Source organism: Eulemur rufifrons, chromosome 8 (genome assembly GCF_041146395.1).
Source record: "Eulemur rufifrons isolate Redbay chromosome 8, OSU_ERuf_1, whole genome shotgun sequence".
Taxonomy (NCBI): Eukaryota; Metazoa; Chordata; class Mammalia; order Primates; family Lemuridae; genus Eulemur; species Eulemur rufifrons.
Genome location: NC_090990.1, coordinates 21,597,153 through 21,615,383, shown reverse-complemented (window position 1 = coordinate 21,615,383; position 18,231 = coordinate 21,597,153). Strand labels below are relative to the sequence as shown.

Genomic DNA, 18,231 nt, shown 5'->3' with positions numbered 1-18,231 from the left:
CATGTTCCCTCAAAGGGCGGCGTCCCGGGGCCCTGGGATATCGCCCTGGCAACAGAACCCAGGGCAGAGCCAATAAGGAGCGGCCGCAGAGCTGCGGAGCTCCTGATTGGCGGGCGGATGGGCAGGCACTGGCGGTGGTGGGGCCAAGGTGCTGCCCAGCCACCGGCCACGTGCTTCCTTGCAGTGCACGGCGTGTGGGAGGAGTGGGGGTCCTGGAGCCTGTGCTCCCGCAGCTGCGGGCGGGGGTCCCGGAGCCGGATGCGGACCTGCGTGCCCCCCCAGCACGGCGGCAAGGCCTGCGAGGGTCCCGAGCTGCAGACTAAGCTCTGCAGTATGGCCGCCTGCCCGGGTCAGTAGCACCCATGGGCTTCCAGGCGGGCGCTGTCCAGCTGGGTGGGGATTGGGAGACCCGGGGGAGGCAGTCAGGTCCAGTGCCCTGCCCTGGGGGGCCCCATAAACTCTGACCAAGCATGGGGAGACTGGAGAAGTATACCTGCCAGTTTGGGAGGTGACACCCAGCCCTGACTTGGGTTGGCACACTGTGACCTTGTCAAAAGGGGCCACTCTTCCTCTAAGCCCTGGGCTGCCCTTGCTGTTACTAGCACCTTGGTACCCATGGCCCGCCAGACTGTGACAGGAACACAAGCTGGGCTGAAGTGCCGGCTAAGATCAGAGGCCACCCCTGCAGCCCTTCCTTAGCCAAGAGAGCTGGTGCCTTGCTGTTGAGTGGAGAGGAGTCCTGTGTTCCCAGCTGGTGCAGGAGGCGGCCCAGGCACCACCCCCTCACTCCAGCCTCCCGTCACAGCCCCCTGCTCCAGTGGGTCCCGCCTGGCTCTAGCAGGCTCCGCAGCCTCCCTGTGGTGCTCGGCCCTCACCCCCCAACCCCGCGGTCACACATCCCGCTCAACAGCCACCCCCGCTTGTGTCTCCCCATGCAGTGGAAGGCCAGTGGCTAGAATGGGGTCCCTGGGGCCCATGTTCCACATCCTGTGCCAACGGGACCCAGCAGCGCAGCCGCAAGTGCAGCATAGCGGGCCCAGCCTGGGCCACGTGCACGGGTGCCCTCACTGACACCCGGGAGTGTAGCAACCTCGAGTGCCCAGGTGAGTGCTTGGCGCCAGCGTGGCAGGTGGCAGCTCTGGCCCTGGGGGTCGCTGGGGCCACTCACGTCCCCCCTCTCCCACAGCTGCTGATGGCAAGTGGGGGCCGTGGAACGCATGGAGCCTGTGTTCCAAGACGTGTGACACAGGCTGGCAGCGCCGTTTCCGCATGTGCCAGGCCTCGGGCACACAGGGCTACCCTTGCGAGGGCACCGGTGAGGAGGTGAAGCCCTGCAGTGAGAAGAGGTGTCCAGGTACTTCCCGCGTGACCCCGGCGGGGGGCTGGGGGCGGGCGTGCGGTCCTGGCTGAACCTTCTGCTGCACCCACAGCCTTCCATGAGATGTGCAGGGACGAGTATGTGATGCTGATGACATGGAAGAAGGCGGCTGCTGGCGAGATCATCTACAACAAGTGTCCCCCGAACGCCTCAGGTGAGAGGGGCGGCCCTCCCTGCAGACCCCACCCGGCCATTCCTGCTGCCCCCTTCTCGGCCCCCAGCCCCTTTGAGCTTCCATCCTGAGGCGTGGGGGAATGTCCCCGTTCCCAGCCCTCCGTCCTGTCGCCCTGCAGGGTCTGCCAGCCGCCGCTGTCTCCTCAGTGCCCAGGGTGTGGCGTACTGGGGACTGCCCAGCTTTGCCCGCTGCATCTCCCACGAGTACCGCTACCTTTATCTGTCAGTGAGTGTGCCCTGCTGGGCGGGGGCACCGCAGGATCTGTCCCAGACTCTGCTGGGGGTGGAGGGAGCTTCATTCTCACTCCCACATGCTTTGGCATATGCTGTGCCCACTTCTGCCTGGCTGTGCCTCTCTCGTCTGGCAAACTCCTACTCATACCTCAACGCCTGAGTCTCAAATGTCTTCTTTTATCCCCGGTGCCTCCCTCTCTGTTCCTGCAGCCCCCCGAGCTTCTCAGTCACTAGGTGCTCATCTAAGCGTCTGTGTGCTCTGCTAGGCTGGGGCGCAGGGACAAAGCCGGATTTATTTTGGTATCCCTAGTGCCCAGCCTAGTGCCTGTCGTGGGGTGAGGGTGGTGTGAGCAAATGTGTGTCCATGTTGGTCTGAGTGTAATTGGGTATTTGTTGTGCTTTTGCATTTAGAGCTTGTGTTTGAAAGAGAGAGAGAGAGTGTATGTGTGTGTGTGTGTGTGTGTGCGTGTGTGTGTGTGCACGCCACACGCTCATCACACTCCAGAATGTGCGTGACCCCTTTGGGATGGGGAGGTACCTTGTTCCCACACTGTGCTTATCATCTTTTATGTGTACATCTGAGCACCGTTTTTCTCTAGATGTTTCTATTTCAGTCTCTTTTAAAGTATCTTTTGGGATTCTCTCTCTCTTTATGGGTCTCTTTCTTGGACTCTATCTCCCCACTGAGCACCTTTGAACATCTCTGACCCTTTCTCCCTATCTCTCCCCATGGATTCAAGCGGTGGGTGGACTGGAGTGGAATGGGCCAGGGTCTGGTCCCAGCTCCTGACACTTCAGTAACAGCAGCCCCCATGTCATCTGCAGCTTCGGGAGCACCTGGCCAAGGGGCAGCGCATGCTGGCCGGTGAGGGCATGTCACAGGTGGTGCGCAGCCTGCAGGAGCTGCTGGCCCGGCGCACCTACTACAGCGGAGATCTGCTCTTCTCCGTGGACATTCTAAGGAACGTCACTGACACCTTTAAGAGGGCCACCTATGTGCCCTCGGCTGATGACGTGCAGGTACCGTCCTGCGCTGCCAGGAGGAAGGAGGACAGAGGAGGGGAGCCCCAAACTGCAGGGAGAGGCTGGACAGAGTCCGCTGGGGGCGGCAATGGTGGCTGTTCCCTGGGGCTCGGAATCCCTGACACCCATTGCTCTCTCCCCAGCGCTTCTTCCAGGTGGTGAGCTTCATGGTGGACGCAGAGAACAAGGAGAAGTGGGACGACGCTCAGCAGGTGTGGGGCACAGCTTCTAGCTTCTCCCCCCGCCCTGCCCTGCCTTGGGCCCTTACACACTCTGTCCCCAGGTGTCCCCTGGCTCTGTGCACCTGCTCCGTGTCGTGGAGGACTTCATTCACCTGGTGGGCGATGCTCTCAAGGCCTTCCAGAGCTCTCTGATTGTCACGGACAATCTGGGTACAAGGAGGCAGGCAGGGAGGGGGTGGTGGGTGTGGCAGAACCCAGACCACCGTCGGTGAGGGATGGTTTCTGAAGGGCTCTTACTGTTTCTCTCTCTCTCTTTTCTGGGCTCCGTCTTTCCCCCATTTAACCCCATATTGGTATCTTTCTCTCCACGTTCTTCCTCTCCTTCATCTCTGTTGTCCATGTGTGTGCTTGTCCCTCCCCCTCTGGGCTTGTACCAACCTCGGTGTCTGCGTCTACCTTCCCTGGTGTGTGTCTCTCCACGTCTCTCTCTTCCCCTGGGTCTGTCCCCCTCTGTCTCCATCCTTCTGTCTGTCTCTGGTGCCGTCTGCTCACCCTCCTCCCACCGCAGTGATCAGCATTCAGCGCGAGCCTGTCTCGGCCGTGTCCAGCGACATCACGTTCCCCATGCGGGGCCGCCGGGGCATGAAGGACTGGGTGCGGCACTCGGAGGACCGCCTCTTCCTACCCAAGGAGGTGCTCAGCCTCTCCTCCCCAGGGAAGCCAGCCGCAGCCACTGTCGCGGGCAACCCTGGCAGGGGGAGGGGCCCAGGAACAGTGGCCCCTGGCCCAGGCCACTCCCACCAGCGCCTGCTCCCGGCAGACCCAGATGAGTCCTCCTACTTTGTGATCGGTGCTGTGCTCTACCGCACCCTTGGCCTCATCCTGCCACCCCCCAGGTGAGTCTCAGGGATGGGTGCGTGGGGCCGCTGAGGGTCCTTGTGTGGCTGTGGAGGGATTCCCTGCAGCCTCCTGCACCCGCAGGGACCCCTGGTCGGGCTCTGGACACAGGGGCTTCTCGAAGACATCTGTGCCCCTCCTGGAGGCTGTGCCGGCGTCCAGAGGGTGGCGGACTGAGCGCTGGCCCCCACCCACAGTCCTGAGCCCCACTGAGCTGGTCCCTCCTCTGGGCCTTTGCCCCCTGGCAGCCCCCATCCCCCCATCCAGAGCAACTTCAGGGTTCCTGACTGGGTCTGGGCACCCGCTGGCAGGAGCTGACCTCAGCACCTGTCCGCCAGGCCCCCGCTGGCCGTCGCGTCCCGAGTGATGACAGTGACTGTGCGGCCCCCCACCCAGCCTCCCGCTGAGCCCCTCATCACAGTGGAGCTCTCCTACATCATCAACGTGAGTGGAGGCCCAGGCAGGGACCCCAGGTGTACCCCAACATGGGGGGCCAAAGTCCTGACTGATGGGAAGGTGCTCTGTCCCTCGTGGCCGGCTGTCCCTCTGCCCTGCGGGAGCTGCTGTGGCCCCCATGGCGTGGACAGAGGTCGGGCTGGGGAGCTTCCACCCTAGACTGCACTCGTGTCTTCTGCTTCCAGGGCACCACGGATCCCCGCTGCGCCAGCTGGGACTACTCCAGAGCGTGAGTTGGGTGGCAGCCCTGGGTGGGGAAGGGTACAGCCCTGTGGCCCCTCGTCAGAAAGGGTTCTCCTGCCTGGAAGGCAAGAGAGTTCCTTGGTGCCATCCTTGGCCAATGGGGTTGAGAGCACATCCTGGGGCTCCCTGCTGTCACCTCGTGGATGTGGCCTTGCCCCGGATCCTGCCCTGGGGCAGTGGCCAGCACCAGGGGTGGGGCCGCAGAACTGGGCTGGTGCTCACTTCGTCTCTCCCCACCCAAGAGATGCCAGCTCAGGGGACTGGGACACTGAGAGCTGCCAGACCCTGGAGACCCAGGCAGCTCACACCCGCTGCCAGTGCCAGCGCCTGTCCACCTTTGCCGTGCTGGCCCAGCCGCCCAAGGACCTGGTGAGTGGGAGGGAGGCGTCTGGGCTGGGCAGGGGAGGCGGCCCCTGGGCTGCCAGTGGCCATTGGTGACAGTGTTGGCAGGCACCTGGGTGATCCCAAAGGTGCATCTGAAGGTGTACTTGTGGGGTTGCACATGGGTGTCTGTGCCCTGGATGGTGCTCACAGTGATGACATGTGCCTGGGGGTGTGTGACAGTGGCCGATGGCATGTGTATGTGCTGGTTGTATGTGGAAGAGCGTGGGTGACTGGGTCTGCTCAGCACACTTGTGCATGCAACAGCAAGAAGGTGTCACCCTATGGGGTGCCCTTTCCTGATAACCCATTGAATGTGTGCCCGTCTCCCCCAGACCCTGGAGCTGGCGGGCTCCCCCTCAGTCCCCCTGGTGATCGGCTGCGCGGTGTCCTGCATGGCGCTGCTCACCCTGCTCGCCATCTATGCCGCCTTCTGGAGGTAGGTTTGACGTGGGCGGGGTGGGGCGGGAGGGGCCAGCCACACCGGGCTGGGCAGGGCAGCCAGCACCCCGTCTCTGCCTGCTGTGCCCTGTCAGGTTCATAAAGTCTGAACGCTCCATCATCCTGCTGAACTTCTGCCTGTCTATCCTGGCATCCAACATCCTGATCCTCGTGGGCCAGTCCCGGGTGCTGAGCAAGGCAGGTGCAGGCCCCCGGGGGTGCCAGGGGTGAGAGTGGGGAGAAGGGGAGAGGGCGGAGAGCGTCTGCTGGTGGCAGGACGTGTGTTTGCGTGTTGCATGTCCTTCAGTGCTGGCTGTGTGTACGCCCGAGCCGCACGTGGGGGTGAGGGTGTGTGTGAAATGGTGTGTGTGAGCATACGTGAAGGCGTTGAGAGGGGGTGTGTACTCGAGTGAGGAACGTCTGTGTATAGCAGCGAACACGTGTGTGAGCTGAGCGCCTGGGTGCGCGTGTGTTGGGCAGGTGGCATTGGGCCTGATCCTGTCTGCAGGCGTGTGGGAGCCTGAGCAAGGCCTCCTTTGCCACCTGCCTGTGGGTGACCTGTGCTGACTGTGCCCCCTCGGCCTTCTCTGCACAGTGCCAGCACCGTGCGTGCCAGGCACAAGGCCCGCCCGGCTGTGACGTGGCAGGTGCTCCTGTCTGTCCCGCTCCCTGCCAGCCCGTCTGTGCGTGGGCGGCCTGCCCACCGCCTCCCTGGATGCCGAGTGCTGTGTGTGTGTCACCAGGCCTGTGTCGTGCTGTGCGTGGGTGCAGGAAGGCGGGGGTGCCTGGCAGGGCTCTGTGGGGGGCGGGGCTCAGGTGGGCGGCCGTGGCAGCGCCCAGCAGCGGGGCGTGGGAAGCCTGGCGCCTCCCACCCTGGCGGCTGCTCAGGGACCCTCCCTCCCGTTCCCTCTCCCTGCAGGGCGTATGCACCATGACGGCTGCCTTCCTGCACTTCTTCTTTCTCTCCTCCTTTTGCTGGGTGCTTACCGAGGCCTGGCAGTCCTACCTGGCTGTCATTGGGCGGATGCGCACCCGCCTCGTTCGCAAGCGCTTCCTCTGCCTGGGCTGGGGTGAGCAGGGCCAGTGCTGGACTCTGCCGCTGGGCCTTGGCGGGCAGGGGCAAAGAGAGGTTCAGCTTTGGCCCTGGCCCAGCTCTCTGGGTGCCGGGGTCAGCTGGGCTGGGAGTCTGGGAGACCGAGGGGGCCCTGAAGACCAGCAGCCGTCTCACTCTGGCGCCCCCGCCCCCCCAGGTCTGCCTGCCCTGGTGGTGGCCGTGTCTGTCGGCTTTACCCGAACCAAAGGATACGGTACATCCAGCTAGTACGTGGGCCTCCGTGGTGGGCAGTGGGGTCAGTGGATCTGGAGGTGGGGGTCAGGGAACTGAACTGGGCATCAGGCCTTCTCGGGCTGAAATCCTGGCCCAAGCCTGTTGAGGGTCCTTGGGCAAATTCCTCCCCATTTCTGAGCCTCAGTTTCCCTGACTATAAAATAATGTGCCGGAATATCCTGTTAGCTCAGGGCTCAGCCTTGTTTCATCCCCATGGTAGCCCTAGGGGCCGGGCCTGATGTTCTTGACCTTTGTTGGAGGGGAAACTGAGGCTCAGGGAGAGCCAGAGGCTCCCTCTCACCCTGTCTGGGGCTTGGACTCCATCAGTGATGTGGGCGTGGCAGCCTGGGGGGACGGAGGGGTGGGGTTGGAGGGTGGTGAGGGAGCCCGCTGGGTGTCTGACACCCCTCTCCTCCGCTCACCCCAGCTGCTGGCTCTCCCTGGAGGGCGGCCTGCTCTACGCCTTTGTGGGCCCTGCAGCTGTCATAGTCCTGGTATGTGCCCCTTTCAGCATCCTGTCTGCCCTCCACCGCCTCCCTGCACTCTAGCTCCCACCTGGGGGTTTCCCTGCTGGCAGCGCACCTGGTGACCCTGTCTCCCCCTCCACACCACTGGGCCCGCAGGTGAACATGCTCATCGGAATCATCGTCTTCAACAAGCTCATGGCACGTGACGGCATCTCCGACAAATCCAAGAAGCAGAGGGCCGGGTAAGGGGAGGGCCGCTGCCACTCGGCCTTTCTGGAAATGGCGCAGGGAGGAGGGGCCTTGGGTGTTCTCGGAGACTCAGGGCTCGAAGATATGACCGGAGCTCCCCAACCTTGGTGCATCAAGGTTGCAGGCACGGTGGGCGCCCGGGGTGCCCCTCACCCACCCTAACCCAGCTCTTTCTCTCTCGTCTGCCCTCCCCCTCCCACCCCACTCGGGGCTCACTCTGCCCCATCTCCCGGCTTCCCATGTGTTTCCCCCCTTCTCCCGTGTCTGTGCCGCCCCCGAGGTCGGAGCGGTGCCCCTGGGCCAGCCTGCTCCTCCCCTGCTCAGCGTGTGGAGCGGTCCCCAGCCCCCTGCTCAGCTCAGCCTCGGCCAGGAACGCCATGTTAGTCGTGCCCCCTGGGGGGCGGTGGGGGTGGGCGGGGCAAAGGAATTGGGGGGGCCGTGCCCACGGTGGGGGGAGGAGGGATGTCAGCCCAGTGCCCTGGAAAGCTTGCCCTGGCCCCTAACTGCCACACACTCTCAGGGCCTGGTGATAAGGTGGCAGAGGGCAGTGGGGAGTGAGTGTCTGTGCCTCCCAGAGGTGCTGGGTTCCTTCGCCCACCCTTTGCTCCTGCCCTGCCCCCGCTCCCGGCTAATGTTCCATCCTGGTCCAGCCCCATACCCCCAACCTACCGAAGCTCATAGACTCCTAGGTCCTTAGAATTTTTGAGCTATAGAACCTTAGAATTAGAATGATAGGATCTTAGAATAAGACAATCAGAAGCTAAGAATGTTAGAATGAGTGAATCATGGAGTCTTATCATCTGTCATAGAATCTGAGACTTAGCACTTTAGAGACATTGAATCTCACAATCAATTGGAAACAGAGAATCCTGGAGGTAGAGAATTATTTCCCTGAAACTCCTGCCCCAGGAGTTGAGAATCTTAAAATCCTAGCTATGCAAGAGTAGAACGATTCCACGAGGGCCTTAGGCCCAACTGCATAGCCAGGGCCGGAAATCCATCTGAGCCTCCCTGACCACTGAGGTCCAGCTTTATCTTGCACACCTCCAAGGTCAGGGAGCTCACCACCCCTGCAAAGCTCCCTCTTGCTTGGGCTGCCACCTGCCTCTCTGACCGGGCTGTCTGACCCAGCCGTTGAAAGCTTGGGCTCTGGAGTCAGCCAAGCTGGGTTTGTGTCCCAGCTCTGCCTCTGCCTGCCCAGCTGGGCACACTCCAGTTTCCTCATCTGTAAATTGGGATAATAACTCCATGCCTGTTCCCACGCCTGTTTAGTAGAGTTGTTTTGATCACGATTTGGAATAATGTATGTAAAGTGTTCAGTGTAGGGCCTGGTAGAGAATTGGTGGGTAATCAATGGTAGCTCTTATTACTGTGATTATACTATGATTAGACCCTCTCTTGGTCTTGGCTCTGCCTCCGGGGGCTTCAGAGACCACTGTGTCCACCCCCCTGCCAGGCTGAACAGCCCTGAGCCACTCTTCCTAGGGCAGGTCTTGGCCCCCTGCCCACCTCTCTGCCATGGCCTCTCCCGCTGTCCCTGCAAACGCTGCCACCCTCTGCCTTGTCTGGAGCTGTGCCTGACTCTCCCACCGGGGGTGTCTGTGAGGCAGAGTGGGCTGGGTGTGGCCAGGAGGGCAGGGCTGTCCTGCTGTCCCCTGTGCGGGTAGCAGGTGGGGGAGGGGTGGGGCCAGCCTGGATGCTGGGGCCCATCTGCCTTTTCTCTCTGCACCCGCCCTCACCCCGGCAAGGAGGCCGGGGTGTGTAGGTTTGGCCGTGACCCCAGCTTTTGGCCCCAGCTATGATCCTTTTGCCAGGGCTCTGAGCAGCCACTGGGAGCCTGACACGTCCTCCGTGGGGACCTGGGGGGAAGAGCCTCTGCTTCACTGGTCCTGGCACCCCCTGTCTTCTCGCCAAGGATCTGTGCTCTGTGATGTCCCTCGTGTGCTCTGCCTGTTTCATCTTTCTGTCTGGGTGTGTCTGTCTGTCTCGTGCCCTCTCTCAGTGTGGCTCTTGTCTCTCTGTGTCCCTCCTCCTCTCCTCCCCAGCCTACCCAGTTAGGCCCTGGGGATCAGCCCGGGCCTGTGCATTCCTTAAACGCTCCCCCCGGTGATTCTGTGCAAGCTGGGCTGAAACTCAGCATCTGCCTCTGTCGACTCCTCTCTGCTGCCACCGTCCCTTTCCACCTTCTCTGTCTCTGTCCACGTGTGGCCTTTGTCTCTGGCTAGTCTCACTGTGTTTGTGTCCCCCTCCCCTGCTCCTGGTCCCTGCTCTGGCGCCACCATTCTCTGCTCTGTCTCTGTTCTCTGTCTCTCTGGCTCTGGCTCCTCAGCCCCTCTCTGCTTGGGGACATTGCCGAGGTCCTGGGGTTTGGGGCCCTCCCAGTCTTGGGCAGCTGAGGGGCCCCAAGCTGAGTAGAGGCCCAGGCTCAGGCCACCCTGTCCCCTGGAGTGTCACCCTGAGGGACCCTCTGCCGCTGTCCCCCTCAGGGCCTCACTCTGGAGCTCCTGCGTGGTGCTGCCCCTGCTGGCCCTCACCTGGATGTCTGCCGTCCTGGCCATGACAGACCGCCGCTCCGTCCTCTTCCAGGCCCTCTTTGCTGTCTTCAACTCCGCGCAGGGCTTTGTCATCACCGCTGTGCACTGCTTCCTGCGCCGAGAGGTGGGCCTGGCCGCTCCCTCCCTGCCTGCCCCCCACACCCTGCCAGGCCTCTGGCTCCTCTCGCTGTGGGGAGAATTGAGGCCCTGACCAGGGTGCTTCAGGTCCCAGCTGGGCACAACTGCACCCCAGCCTTGTCCTTGGCCTCCCGGGGCTCCTTCCTTCCCCTCTGACCCAGCCCAGGCATCGTCACCGTCCTCTAGGCTGGATGTGCTTCTTTCCTTCCGCACCTGCCGGGGTGTCTGGGGTGGGAGGCACAGCCAGCTGTGGTCAGGGGCCCTGTGGGGGCCTCGGGCCCAGCAGGTGCCCTCTGCCCCCAGGTCCAGGATGTGGTGAAGTGCCAGATGGGCGTGTGTCGGGCCGATGAGAGCGAGGACTCCCCCGACTCATGCAAGAATGGGCAGCTGCAGATCCTGGTGAGTGAGGAGGCCCGGGCAGGGCACAGGTGGATTTTGGGTGCCCCCTGGTCTTCCCGTCCTAGGAGGCCACTCACCTTCCCCATCCATGGCAGGGAGGGGCCAGAGACTGGCTTTGATTCACGCTCAGCCACCAACACCTGGGGGGCACTGGGCACATTCTTCCCCCATTCAGTTTCCCCACTTGGCCGGTGGGACTGGAGCAGACCACGCTGGGGCTCTGCTGGGCAGTGTGCTGGGGACAGTGTGCCGGGGGTGGCACCTCTGGCAGGCCGCACCTCTGGCAGGCGGAGTGAGCAGAGCAGGGTAGTGAGGGGCTTGGGTCCCCTCCCACCCTGATACATCTATCCCCCCTCTGCCCACCTGCTCTCTCCCTCTCCGCCTATAGTCAGACTTTGAAAAGGACGTGGATCTGGCTTGTCAAACAGGTGAGCTGCCGGGGCAGAGCTGAGCATGGCCCCAGGGTGGGCAAGAGGGGAGGCCCTTCGGGGGTCTGGCTGCTGGCGTCCAGCTCTGGAGTAGCACAGCCCTGAGTTGGACGCAACGCTGTCCATGATGCTCACTGTACGCTGCTGGGCAAACGGCTTACCTCTCTGAGCCTCGGTCACACTCCTGTAAAGGAGAGAATGCTGTCCTCCCAGGGCAGGTGGGAGGCTCAGGGGCTCACGTGCATTAGGGGACATCGGGTAATTAGTAGGACCCTGGGCACATAGTGGCTGTTTCCTTGTTACCAGAATCTCTTTCCAGTTCTGTCTCCTGGGGAGGTGCTGCCCAGGGAAGGCGGGGAGCAGGGCCCCTTGACAGCCTTGGGGCTGTGGGGTCAGAGGTCAGGACCTGCACCAGGACCCTGGGAGCTGAGCCTTGCCTCTTGCCCTGCCTCACTGCGGTCGTTATTAACCCCTCTTGTGTGCGGGAAAGTACCTGCCACCAGCCATCTCTCCAGGACTCAGTTTCCTTTCCTGTCCGAGCTCAGGGGCTTGGTACCTACCCAGCCCGGGCAAGGGCCTCTGGGGGCTCCTCCTCCTCAGGACTCACCCCGCCCTCCCACTCCTGCCCCCAGTTCTGTTCAAGGAGGTCAACACTTGCAACCCGTCCACCATCACGGGCACACTATCCCGCCTATCCCTGGACGAGGACGAGGAGCCCAAGTCCTGCCTCGTGGGTCCTGAGGGCGGCCTCAGCTTCTCGCCGCTGCCTGGGAATATCCTGGTGCCCATGGCAGCCTCGCCAGGGCTGGGGGAGCCGCCGCCCCCCCAGGAGGCCAACCCTGTGTACATGTGTGGGGAGGGCGGCCTCCGGCAGCTGGACCTCACATGGCTGCGGCCCACCGAGCCGGGCTCCGAGGGGGACTACATGGTGCTGCCCCGGCGGACTTTGAGCCTGCAGCCTGGCGGTGGGGGCGGAGGGGGTGAGGATGCCCCAAGGGCTCGGCCTGAGGGGACCCCCCGGCGGGCTGCCAAGACACTGGCCCACCCCGAAGGCTACCCCAGCTTCCTGTCCGTGGAGCACTCGGGCCTGGGGCTGGGCCCTGCCTACGGATCGCTACAGAACCCCTACGGGATGACCTTCCAACCGCCACCGCCGACACCCAGCGCCCGCCAAGTGCCTGAGCCGGGGGAGCGCAGCCGGACCATGCCCCGCACGGTGCCCGGCTCTACCATGAAGCTGGGCTCCCTGGAGGTGAGGGGCTGTGGGGTGTGGGGACGGAGGAGGTCTGCCCCTGTGTGCCTGGGACTGTGTCTGGGTCACAGGCTGCAGCTGGGAGGGGACAGCCATCAACCTCCCAGACAGAGCTGCACCTCCGTCAGTGCATGCACTGTGCGTTTCTCTCTCTGTGCTCACGGCAGCTCCGAGGAATCCCCGTGCTTCTGAATTCCTCCCGTGAGCTTGGACTTGACGCACTGAGCGTGCAGCTCTCCACTCACTCACGCTCGCTCGAGTGCCAGCTTCGGGGTGGCCGGTGGGGACGAGTCCTCCTTTCAGGAGGTGCGGCTTGGGCAAGGCACCGTGTTGTCAGGGAAGCCGCATGAGGGGCTGAGCCGGGGCCTGCGTGGCCCACAGATCTGGGGTCCAGTGTGGACTCTCAGTCTCCTCAGTGTAAAGTGGGGATAATGTAGTTGTCTTTTTGTAGGTTTTTTTTTCTTTGAGATAGGGTCTTATTCTGTCGCCCTGGGTAGAGTGCAGTGGTGTCATCGTAGCCTCGGCCTCCTGAGTAGCTGGGATTACAGGCTTGCGCCACCACACTCGGCTAATTTTTTCTAGTTTTAGTAGAGACGGGGCCTCACTCTTGCCCAGGCTGGTCTCAAACTCCTGGCCTCAAGTGATCCTCCTGCCTCGGCCTCCCAGAGTGCTAGGATTACAGGCGAGAGCCACTGCGCCTGGCTGATTTTTTGTTGTTTTGAGGACTGATTGAGGGATGTAAAGCATTTATCTCCATGGGGAGCAAGTAGGAAGTGCCAGGAAGTTGGAAACGGCTGCTGTTATCATCCCTGAAATGAGCCCAGGTGCTGCCCGTAGGCCTGTAGTGACCGACCCACTCTTCCTGAGGAAACAGGACCCTCTGTGTCCCTGGCCTCGTGCCTTCTGTGGGTGCTTCACCTTCCCTCTGGCCTCCTAAATCCTCCTCCCTGCACAGGATCACTGGGAACAAGCAGGTGGTTGTGACCCACTGTAGAACTCTAGAACATTCTAGAACTCTGGAGGGATGAAGGGTATGTGGATAAGGAAAGGGGCAGGCGTCACGGCCCAGACATGATTGGCTGCTCGTGTTCGGCCTGAGAAACCTGCTCCCTGTCTTCCGCACAAAGAAAATTAAGTTAGCAGCTAGAGGCCTCGTAAGTTTAGTTTTTCTCCCAAAATGTTTCTTGAACATTTGGTGCCCGCTCCTGCCACAGATGGCAGAACAGGAAAGCGTAACAAAGGCAAAACACTTGGGCATTGGCGAGGGGTGCGCGCAGCGTCCTGGCAGGTTTTGTTCTGTGGACACCTGCGTCTTCGGCCACTGAGGAGGGGCTGGCATTGGGGTCCTCACGGGGGATGTGTCACAGTAAGCATGGCGGCGTTTTGAGGGGTCAGGGATGACATCCAGAATTCTGGGGTGGGCAACCGTGATGGGCGGTGGCGCGGGTTTGGGTGGGGGATTACAAGGTGATTGGCTGGGCGTGAGCTGTGTGTGCCGTGCCTGTGGGGCTTCGGGTAAGGAGAGGGGTCCTGCTGCCTCCAGGAAGAGGGGTGAGGACGGGGAGGGGGAGGACATGCGTGTGCGTGGGGAGGGGCAGGACAAGGTGCCAGGGCGGAGCGTGAGGGCCTAGTGTCAGAGAAGCCAGGAGGACAGAGGGGAGCGAGCGGACAGCAAGAGGAAAGCCAGGGGAAGGGTGTCATGGGTCGCTGGGGTGAGTGTGCCCACCAGGCCTGGGACTTGGGAGACCCAGACTGTGGTCTTAGCATCTCCTGGGAGGGCCATGGGGCAAGTCCCTTCCTCTCCCCGGGCCTCAGTTTTCCCATTGTAACCTGGGAAAGTTGACCTTGGTCTCGTAATCTTCCCAGTGCCACCATCCTAAGACCCTCAGGCTTCTCCTCGAGTGCCACTAGGTGCTGCCTAAGCTTGCTGGGGCCTTGAAGGTGGTCTGGGGCACACGAGAGCCAGGACAGGCAGGAAGGGCAGGGAGCCCTGGGAGGCAGGGCCTGGTCTGGCAGGAAAAGGGCAAGGTGGGGTCGTAGGGAGGTTTCTGAGAGCCTTACTCCCTGCGTTTGCAGGACAAGCGGAGGGGTCCAGGGAGGGGAGGCCATGCCTGGCAGAGAGAAGGGGGCTGGCAGGACAGAGGGGTGGAACGCAGGGCCCGGCTCTGCGACTCCATGTGGGAACCCATGTCCCTGCCACAATGGAGGTCTGCACCGTGACATTTGTCCCGTGTGCGTGCGTCAGCGTGCGTGCTGTGAGGCCTGCAAAGCTGCCCCGAGAGGATTCCCAGTCCCCGGGCCTGGGTTGGGGCTCCAGGTGTCCTGTCTCTAAAGTCCCCGCATGTGGTAAAAAGCTCTCTTCTCCTTCACTGCCTCCCTGTTGCTCCATCAGCGGAAGAAGTTACGGTATTCAGACCTGGACTTTGAGGTAAGTGCTGTGTGTGTGCTGGGGAGTGGGACATCCGTCTGTGGCGTCTGTCCCTGGAGGGGCCCCTCCTAAAAGTAGCACATGCCCTGTTGCAAAGCCTGACCGCAGGACCCCCTGCCCGTGGGTTGGTGGGATCGTGCCACTGCTCCCCCCCTGCCCAAGCCCTCGGCTCTGAGGTGCAGAGAGTCCGGTCTCGTCCCAGAGGGGCTGGCAGCAGGCAGGGATGTGGGGGGCTCGGGGTGCTGGGTGCCTGGGCTGGGGGGGATTTGCTCTGACGCCCTGTGGCTCCTAGAAGGTGATGCACACCCGGAAACGGCACTCAGAACTCTACCACGAGCTCAACCAGAAGTTCCACACTTTCGACCGCTACCGCAGCCAGTCCACGGCCAAGGTGAGGGCTCCTCCCGTGGCTGCCCCTGTCCCACAGCTCAGGGCCTGACCCGGTGCGGTGGCCCCTGGGGTTGGACCCTGACCCGTGGCCCCCATTGCAGAGGGAGAAGCGGTGGAGTGTGTCCTCGGGTGGGGCGGCCGAACGGAGCGTGTGCAGCGTAAGTCCCCCTGGGTGGGGTGAGGTAGGCGCTGAGGGGCTCACTCCCTCCCTGCCCTCCTCCCCCGCCTGGGCAACCTCAGCCTGCCTCACCAAGGGCCTACCCCACAGCATGGCAGCAGTTCTGGGGCTGCTCAGGGGTGGGGAAGGCTCCGTAGAGAGTCCACCAGGGGCCGCTTAGCATGGGAGCCCAGCTCCGGAGCCCGGCAGATCTGTCTGAACGCTGCTTTGATACCTGATTGCTCTGTAGCTTTGGGCATTATGGCCCTCTGTGGGCCTCAGTTTGTTGTTCTGTGCAATGGGTGAGCGGGTGTTGGCCCATTCTCACGGCTTCTTCCTGCTGCCTCCACAGGAGAAGCCCAGCCCCGGGGAGCGTCCTGGCCTGACCCAACATCGGCGACATCAGAGCTGGAGCACTTTCAAATCTATGACACTGGGCTCACTGCCCCCTAAGCCCCGAGAGCGGCTGGCTCTGCACCGGGCCACAGCCTGGGAGCCCACAGAACCACCAGACGGCGACTTCCAGACCGAGGTGTGAGTGCCACGCTGGACTGCCCACCGCATATAAATATATATATCTCTCTATTTTCACACTCCACTTTGGAACCACCCAGGAGCCGGCGCCCCCTCCCCTCTCCTGAGGGCTGGGCAGGGAGGCGCGATGGACTTGGCCAGGCTGGGGGGGCCAGACACGGCGTGGCCTGGGGGCCCAGGGCCCTTCCTTGTTTCTCAGAGGCCCCTCAGCCACCAGAGCCCCATCTTCACCCCAGCCTGTCTGTCCCTGTCCCGGGCTGGGGAGGGGGGAGGGGGACTTTGTTGGGAATAAACTTCACTCTGTGGACTTTGCTGCTGAGCTGTTTACTTCCCCCAGGTGGTGGCCCAGGCCTGGGACTCTGGCTTTGTTCCGCCATCTTGGTTCACCTGGCTTGGCCTTGTCAGATTGTGCGATGGGGTCAGGCAGGCCCTGACTGGGACGGGGCTGCCCAGGCTCTGACTCCTTCTTTGTCCCTGACTCCCTGGGTGACCTTGCATACATCCCTTCCCCAGCCTGGGCGAGGGTAAACACATTGGGAATGTGGGATGGGACCCCTTGCGGCTGGCCTTCTCCCATGGCGGTGGTGGTCACGGGGGCATGAGGCCCACTTCCCCCTCTGTGAAAATGGAAGGGTAACTGCCTACCTCACGGGGTTGTCACGAGGATGAAACAAATCCGTATATGCGCAGCACTGAACAAGCACCTGGCACAGGGTAAGCCCTTTAAGGATTAGCTGTTATCACCTAGCACCTGGTCTCAGGCCACGCTCTGTGCTGGGAGCTTCAAACACAGGCCCCTGGCCCCTCACCACAACCTTGTTGAAAGGTTTTAGGTTGCCCGTTTTGTGGCTAGGAAACCAAGGAATGCCTTGCTCAAGGCCACAGTCAGCGGCAGAGCTGGGATTTTAAACCCAGGCTTGGTGGAGGTGGAGCTTCAGTGCAGCTTCATGGGACTTGACCTTCATGGCCGGCCAGCCGCAGGGAGCTGGGTTGTGGTGCAGACTCGGGTTTCAGGCTGGGCCAGGGCTCCAGGTGCGTGTGGGCTGGAGGAGCCGGGCTGGCGTGGTGCCAGGGGGTAGGGGTCAGAGTATCGCGAGGGGTTGCGTTCTCTGCATGCCCGAGCGAGCGGATCCCTGCTCAGTTGCTGGGCACAGGATCGGCCTGTGGAAATGTCTTGCAGTGTGCCCCCTGACTCTTCTGTGGTCAGGCAGCAACTGGAGCAGGGCCACAGGTAGCAGGGCCACAGGTCCCTGCTCACCTGGTCATTTAGCAATATGGGCACCTCTGGGCTCCTTTCCAGGGACTCTGGGACATAAACCCAGGCCCTTGGAGGGCTGAGGGAGGGGCAGGTGCTGTAGCAGTCTGGGCACAGGTGGTGGAAAAGGGACTGATGGCCTCCCTGAGAGGGCTGGAGGAGGGGTGGTGGCCCCTTCAGAGCTGCGCAGGCCTTGATGACACAGGCTTCCTCTCAGTCTCATTCGAGTGCTGCCTGCTGTGAGACCTGTCAGAGGAGGCTGTGGGCAGAGTCCACTCAGGACGGCGCTCCTAGGCCCTCCGAGCTCTGGGGACTCCTCCGCCTCCCTCCCCCAACCCCATCCCGACAGCCCTGGCGCTTCAGTGGAAGAAGTACTCACTCAGGCACCACTTCAATTGATTCTTCAAGGTAGATATTGTGACTCCCCATTTTACAGATGAGGAAATCAAGGCTCAGAAAGGGGACATGACTTCCCCAAACTCCCACAGCTTGTGAGTGACTCTATTGGGGCTTGTGGCTGGGAGTGGCAGAGTCCAGTACCAGCCGGCTTAGGCACAAGGGGGCTTTGTTCACCCAGGAGTGCACGATGCAGCAAGGACAGTGGTGGGTGTGTGTGGCTGGCCTTGGGTGATGGGACCCAGGGTCAGAGTGCCACCAGATGTTCCGGCTTGCTCTGCCGTGTGTGTCTGCTTCATTCTTTAAGGCAGCCTTCCCCATCCCCCTGGGCCCGCTGGGCTTCCTCTTAGCAGCTCCCATCACTCAACTTTGCCCCCAGAGGGGAAGAAACATCTTTCCTGAATTCTAATTAGAAAACCCCCAAGGAAGGAACAGCTCTGATTGGCCCCAGGCAGAGGGGTTGGGCACTGTGATCGGCAGTCCCTGCAGGAGCCACAGGGGAGAGGGAGAGGGAGCAGGTCTCCAAAAACAGGGGCCTGTTCCTAGGAGGGGGTTCACACAAACAAAGCCCCCGTCCCTGTCCTTGTGCCAGCAGACTGTACCCCACATCCTGGGCCACCTGCCTTTCCCTGTGCTCCTGCCTCTCTCCTTCCCGGCCCTGGGCTCCGGTGGCCTCCACCTCTGGGGCTCTCTGGGCCGAGGTGGGATGTGCATGTGCCTCCCCTCTTGTCGTCTCTTGCTTTGCATCTGGTTTGAGGAGGAAGTTTAGTATTCATCTTATTGACTCTGTTCATACAGCAACCACAGCTGCCAGCAGTAGCTCCTGACAGCTTTGAGACTCACTACTTAGCTTTCCTGGGGTGGGGGC

General features: G+C 62.2%; 1 protein-coding gene across 2 annotated transcripts in view; it reads left to right on the top strand.

The window, feature by feature from the left end:
- Positions 1–15,716, top strand: part of ADGRB2 (adhesion G protein-coupled receptor B2) — a 28,654-nt gene extending 12,938 nt beyond the window's left edge. The window contains exons 4-30 of one of the 2 annotated variants that reach the window (XM_069477590.1): positions 185–349; positions 939–1,103; positions 1,187–1,354; positions 1,431–1,532; positions 1,672–1,778; positions 2,612–2,806; positions 2,953–3,021; positions 3,093–3,201; positions 3,560–3,887; positions 4,227–4,332; positions 4,530–4,573; positions 4,830–4,956; positions 5,304–5,407; positions 5,505–5,607; positions 6,329–6,479; positions 6,660–6,729; positions 7,164–7,230; positions 7,360–7,445; positions 7,733–7,831; positions 9,939–10,110; positions 10,428–10,523; positions 10,912–10,951; positions 11,584–12,203; positions 14,596–14,631; positions 14,927–15,022; positions 15,123–15,179; positions 15,531–15,716. In XM_069477590.1, coding sequence (XP_069333691.1) covers positions 185–349; positions 939–1,103; positions 1,187–1,354; positions 1,431–1,532; positions 1,672–1,778; positions 2,612–2,806; positions 2,953–3,021; positions 3,093–3,201; positions 3,560–3,887; positions 4,227–4,332; positions 4,530–4,573; positions 4,830–4,956; positions 5,304–5,407; positions 5,505–5,607; positions 6,329–6,479; positions 6,660–6,729; positions 7,164–7,230; positions 7,360–7,445; positions 7,733–7,831; positions 9,939–10,110; positions 10,428–10,523; positions 10,912–10,951; positions 11,584–12,203; positions 14,596–14,631; positions 14,927–15,022; positions 15,123–15,179; positions 15,531–15,716 — 3,668 coding nt within the window. Of the gene's footprint in view, positions 1–184; positions 350–938; positions 1,104–1,186; positions 1,355–1,430; positions 1,533–1,671; positions 1,779–2,611; positions 2,807–2,952; positions 3,022–3,092; positions 3,202–3,559; positions 3,888–4,226; positions 4,333–4,529; positions 4,574–4,829; positions 4,957–5,303; positions 5,408–5,504; positions 5,608–6,328; positions 6,480–6,659; positions 6,730–7,163; positions 7,231–7,359; positions 7,446–7,732; positions 7,832–9,938; positions 10,111–10,427; positions 10,524–10,911; positions 10,952–11,583; positions 12,204–14,595; positions 14,632–14,923; positions 15,023–15,122; positions 15,180–15,530 lie in introns of both variants that reach the window. The other variant, XM_069477589.1, reaches the window with a different exon arrangement.
- Positions 15,717–18,231: the final 2,515 nt, after the last annotated feature.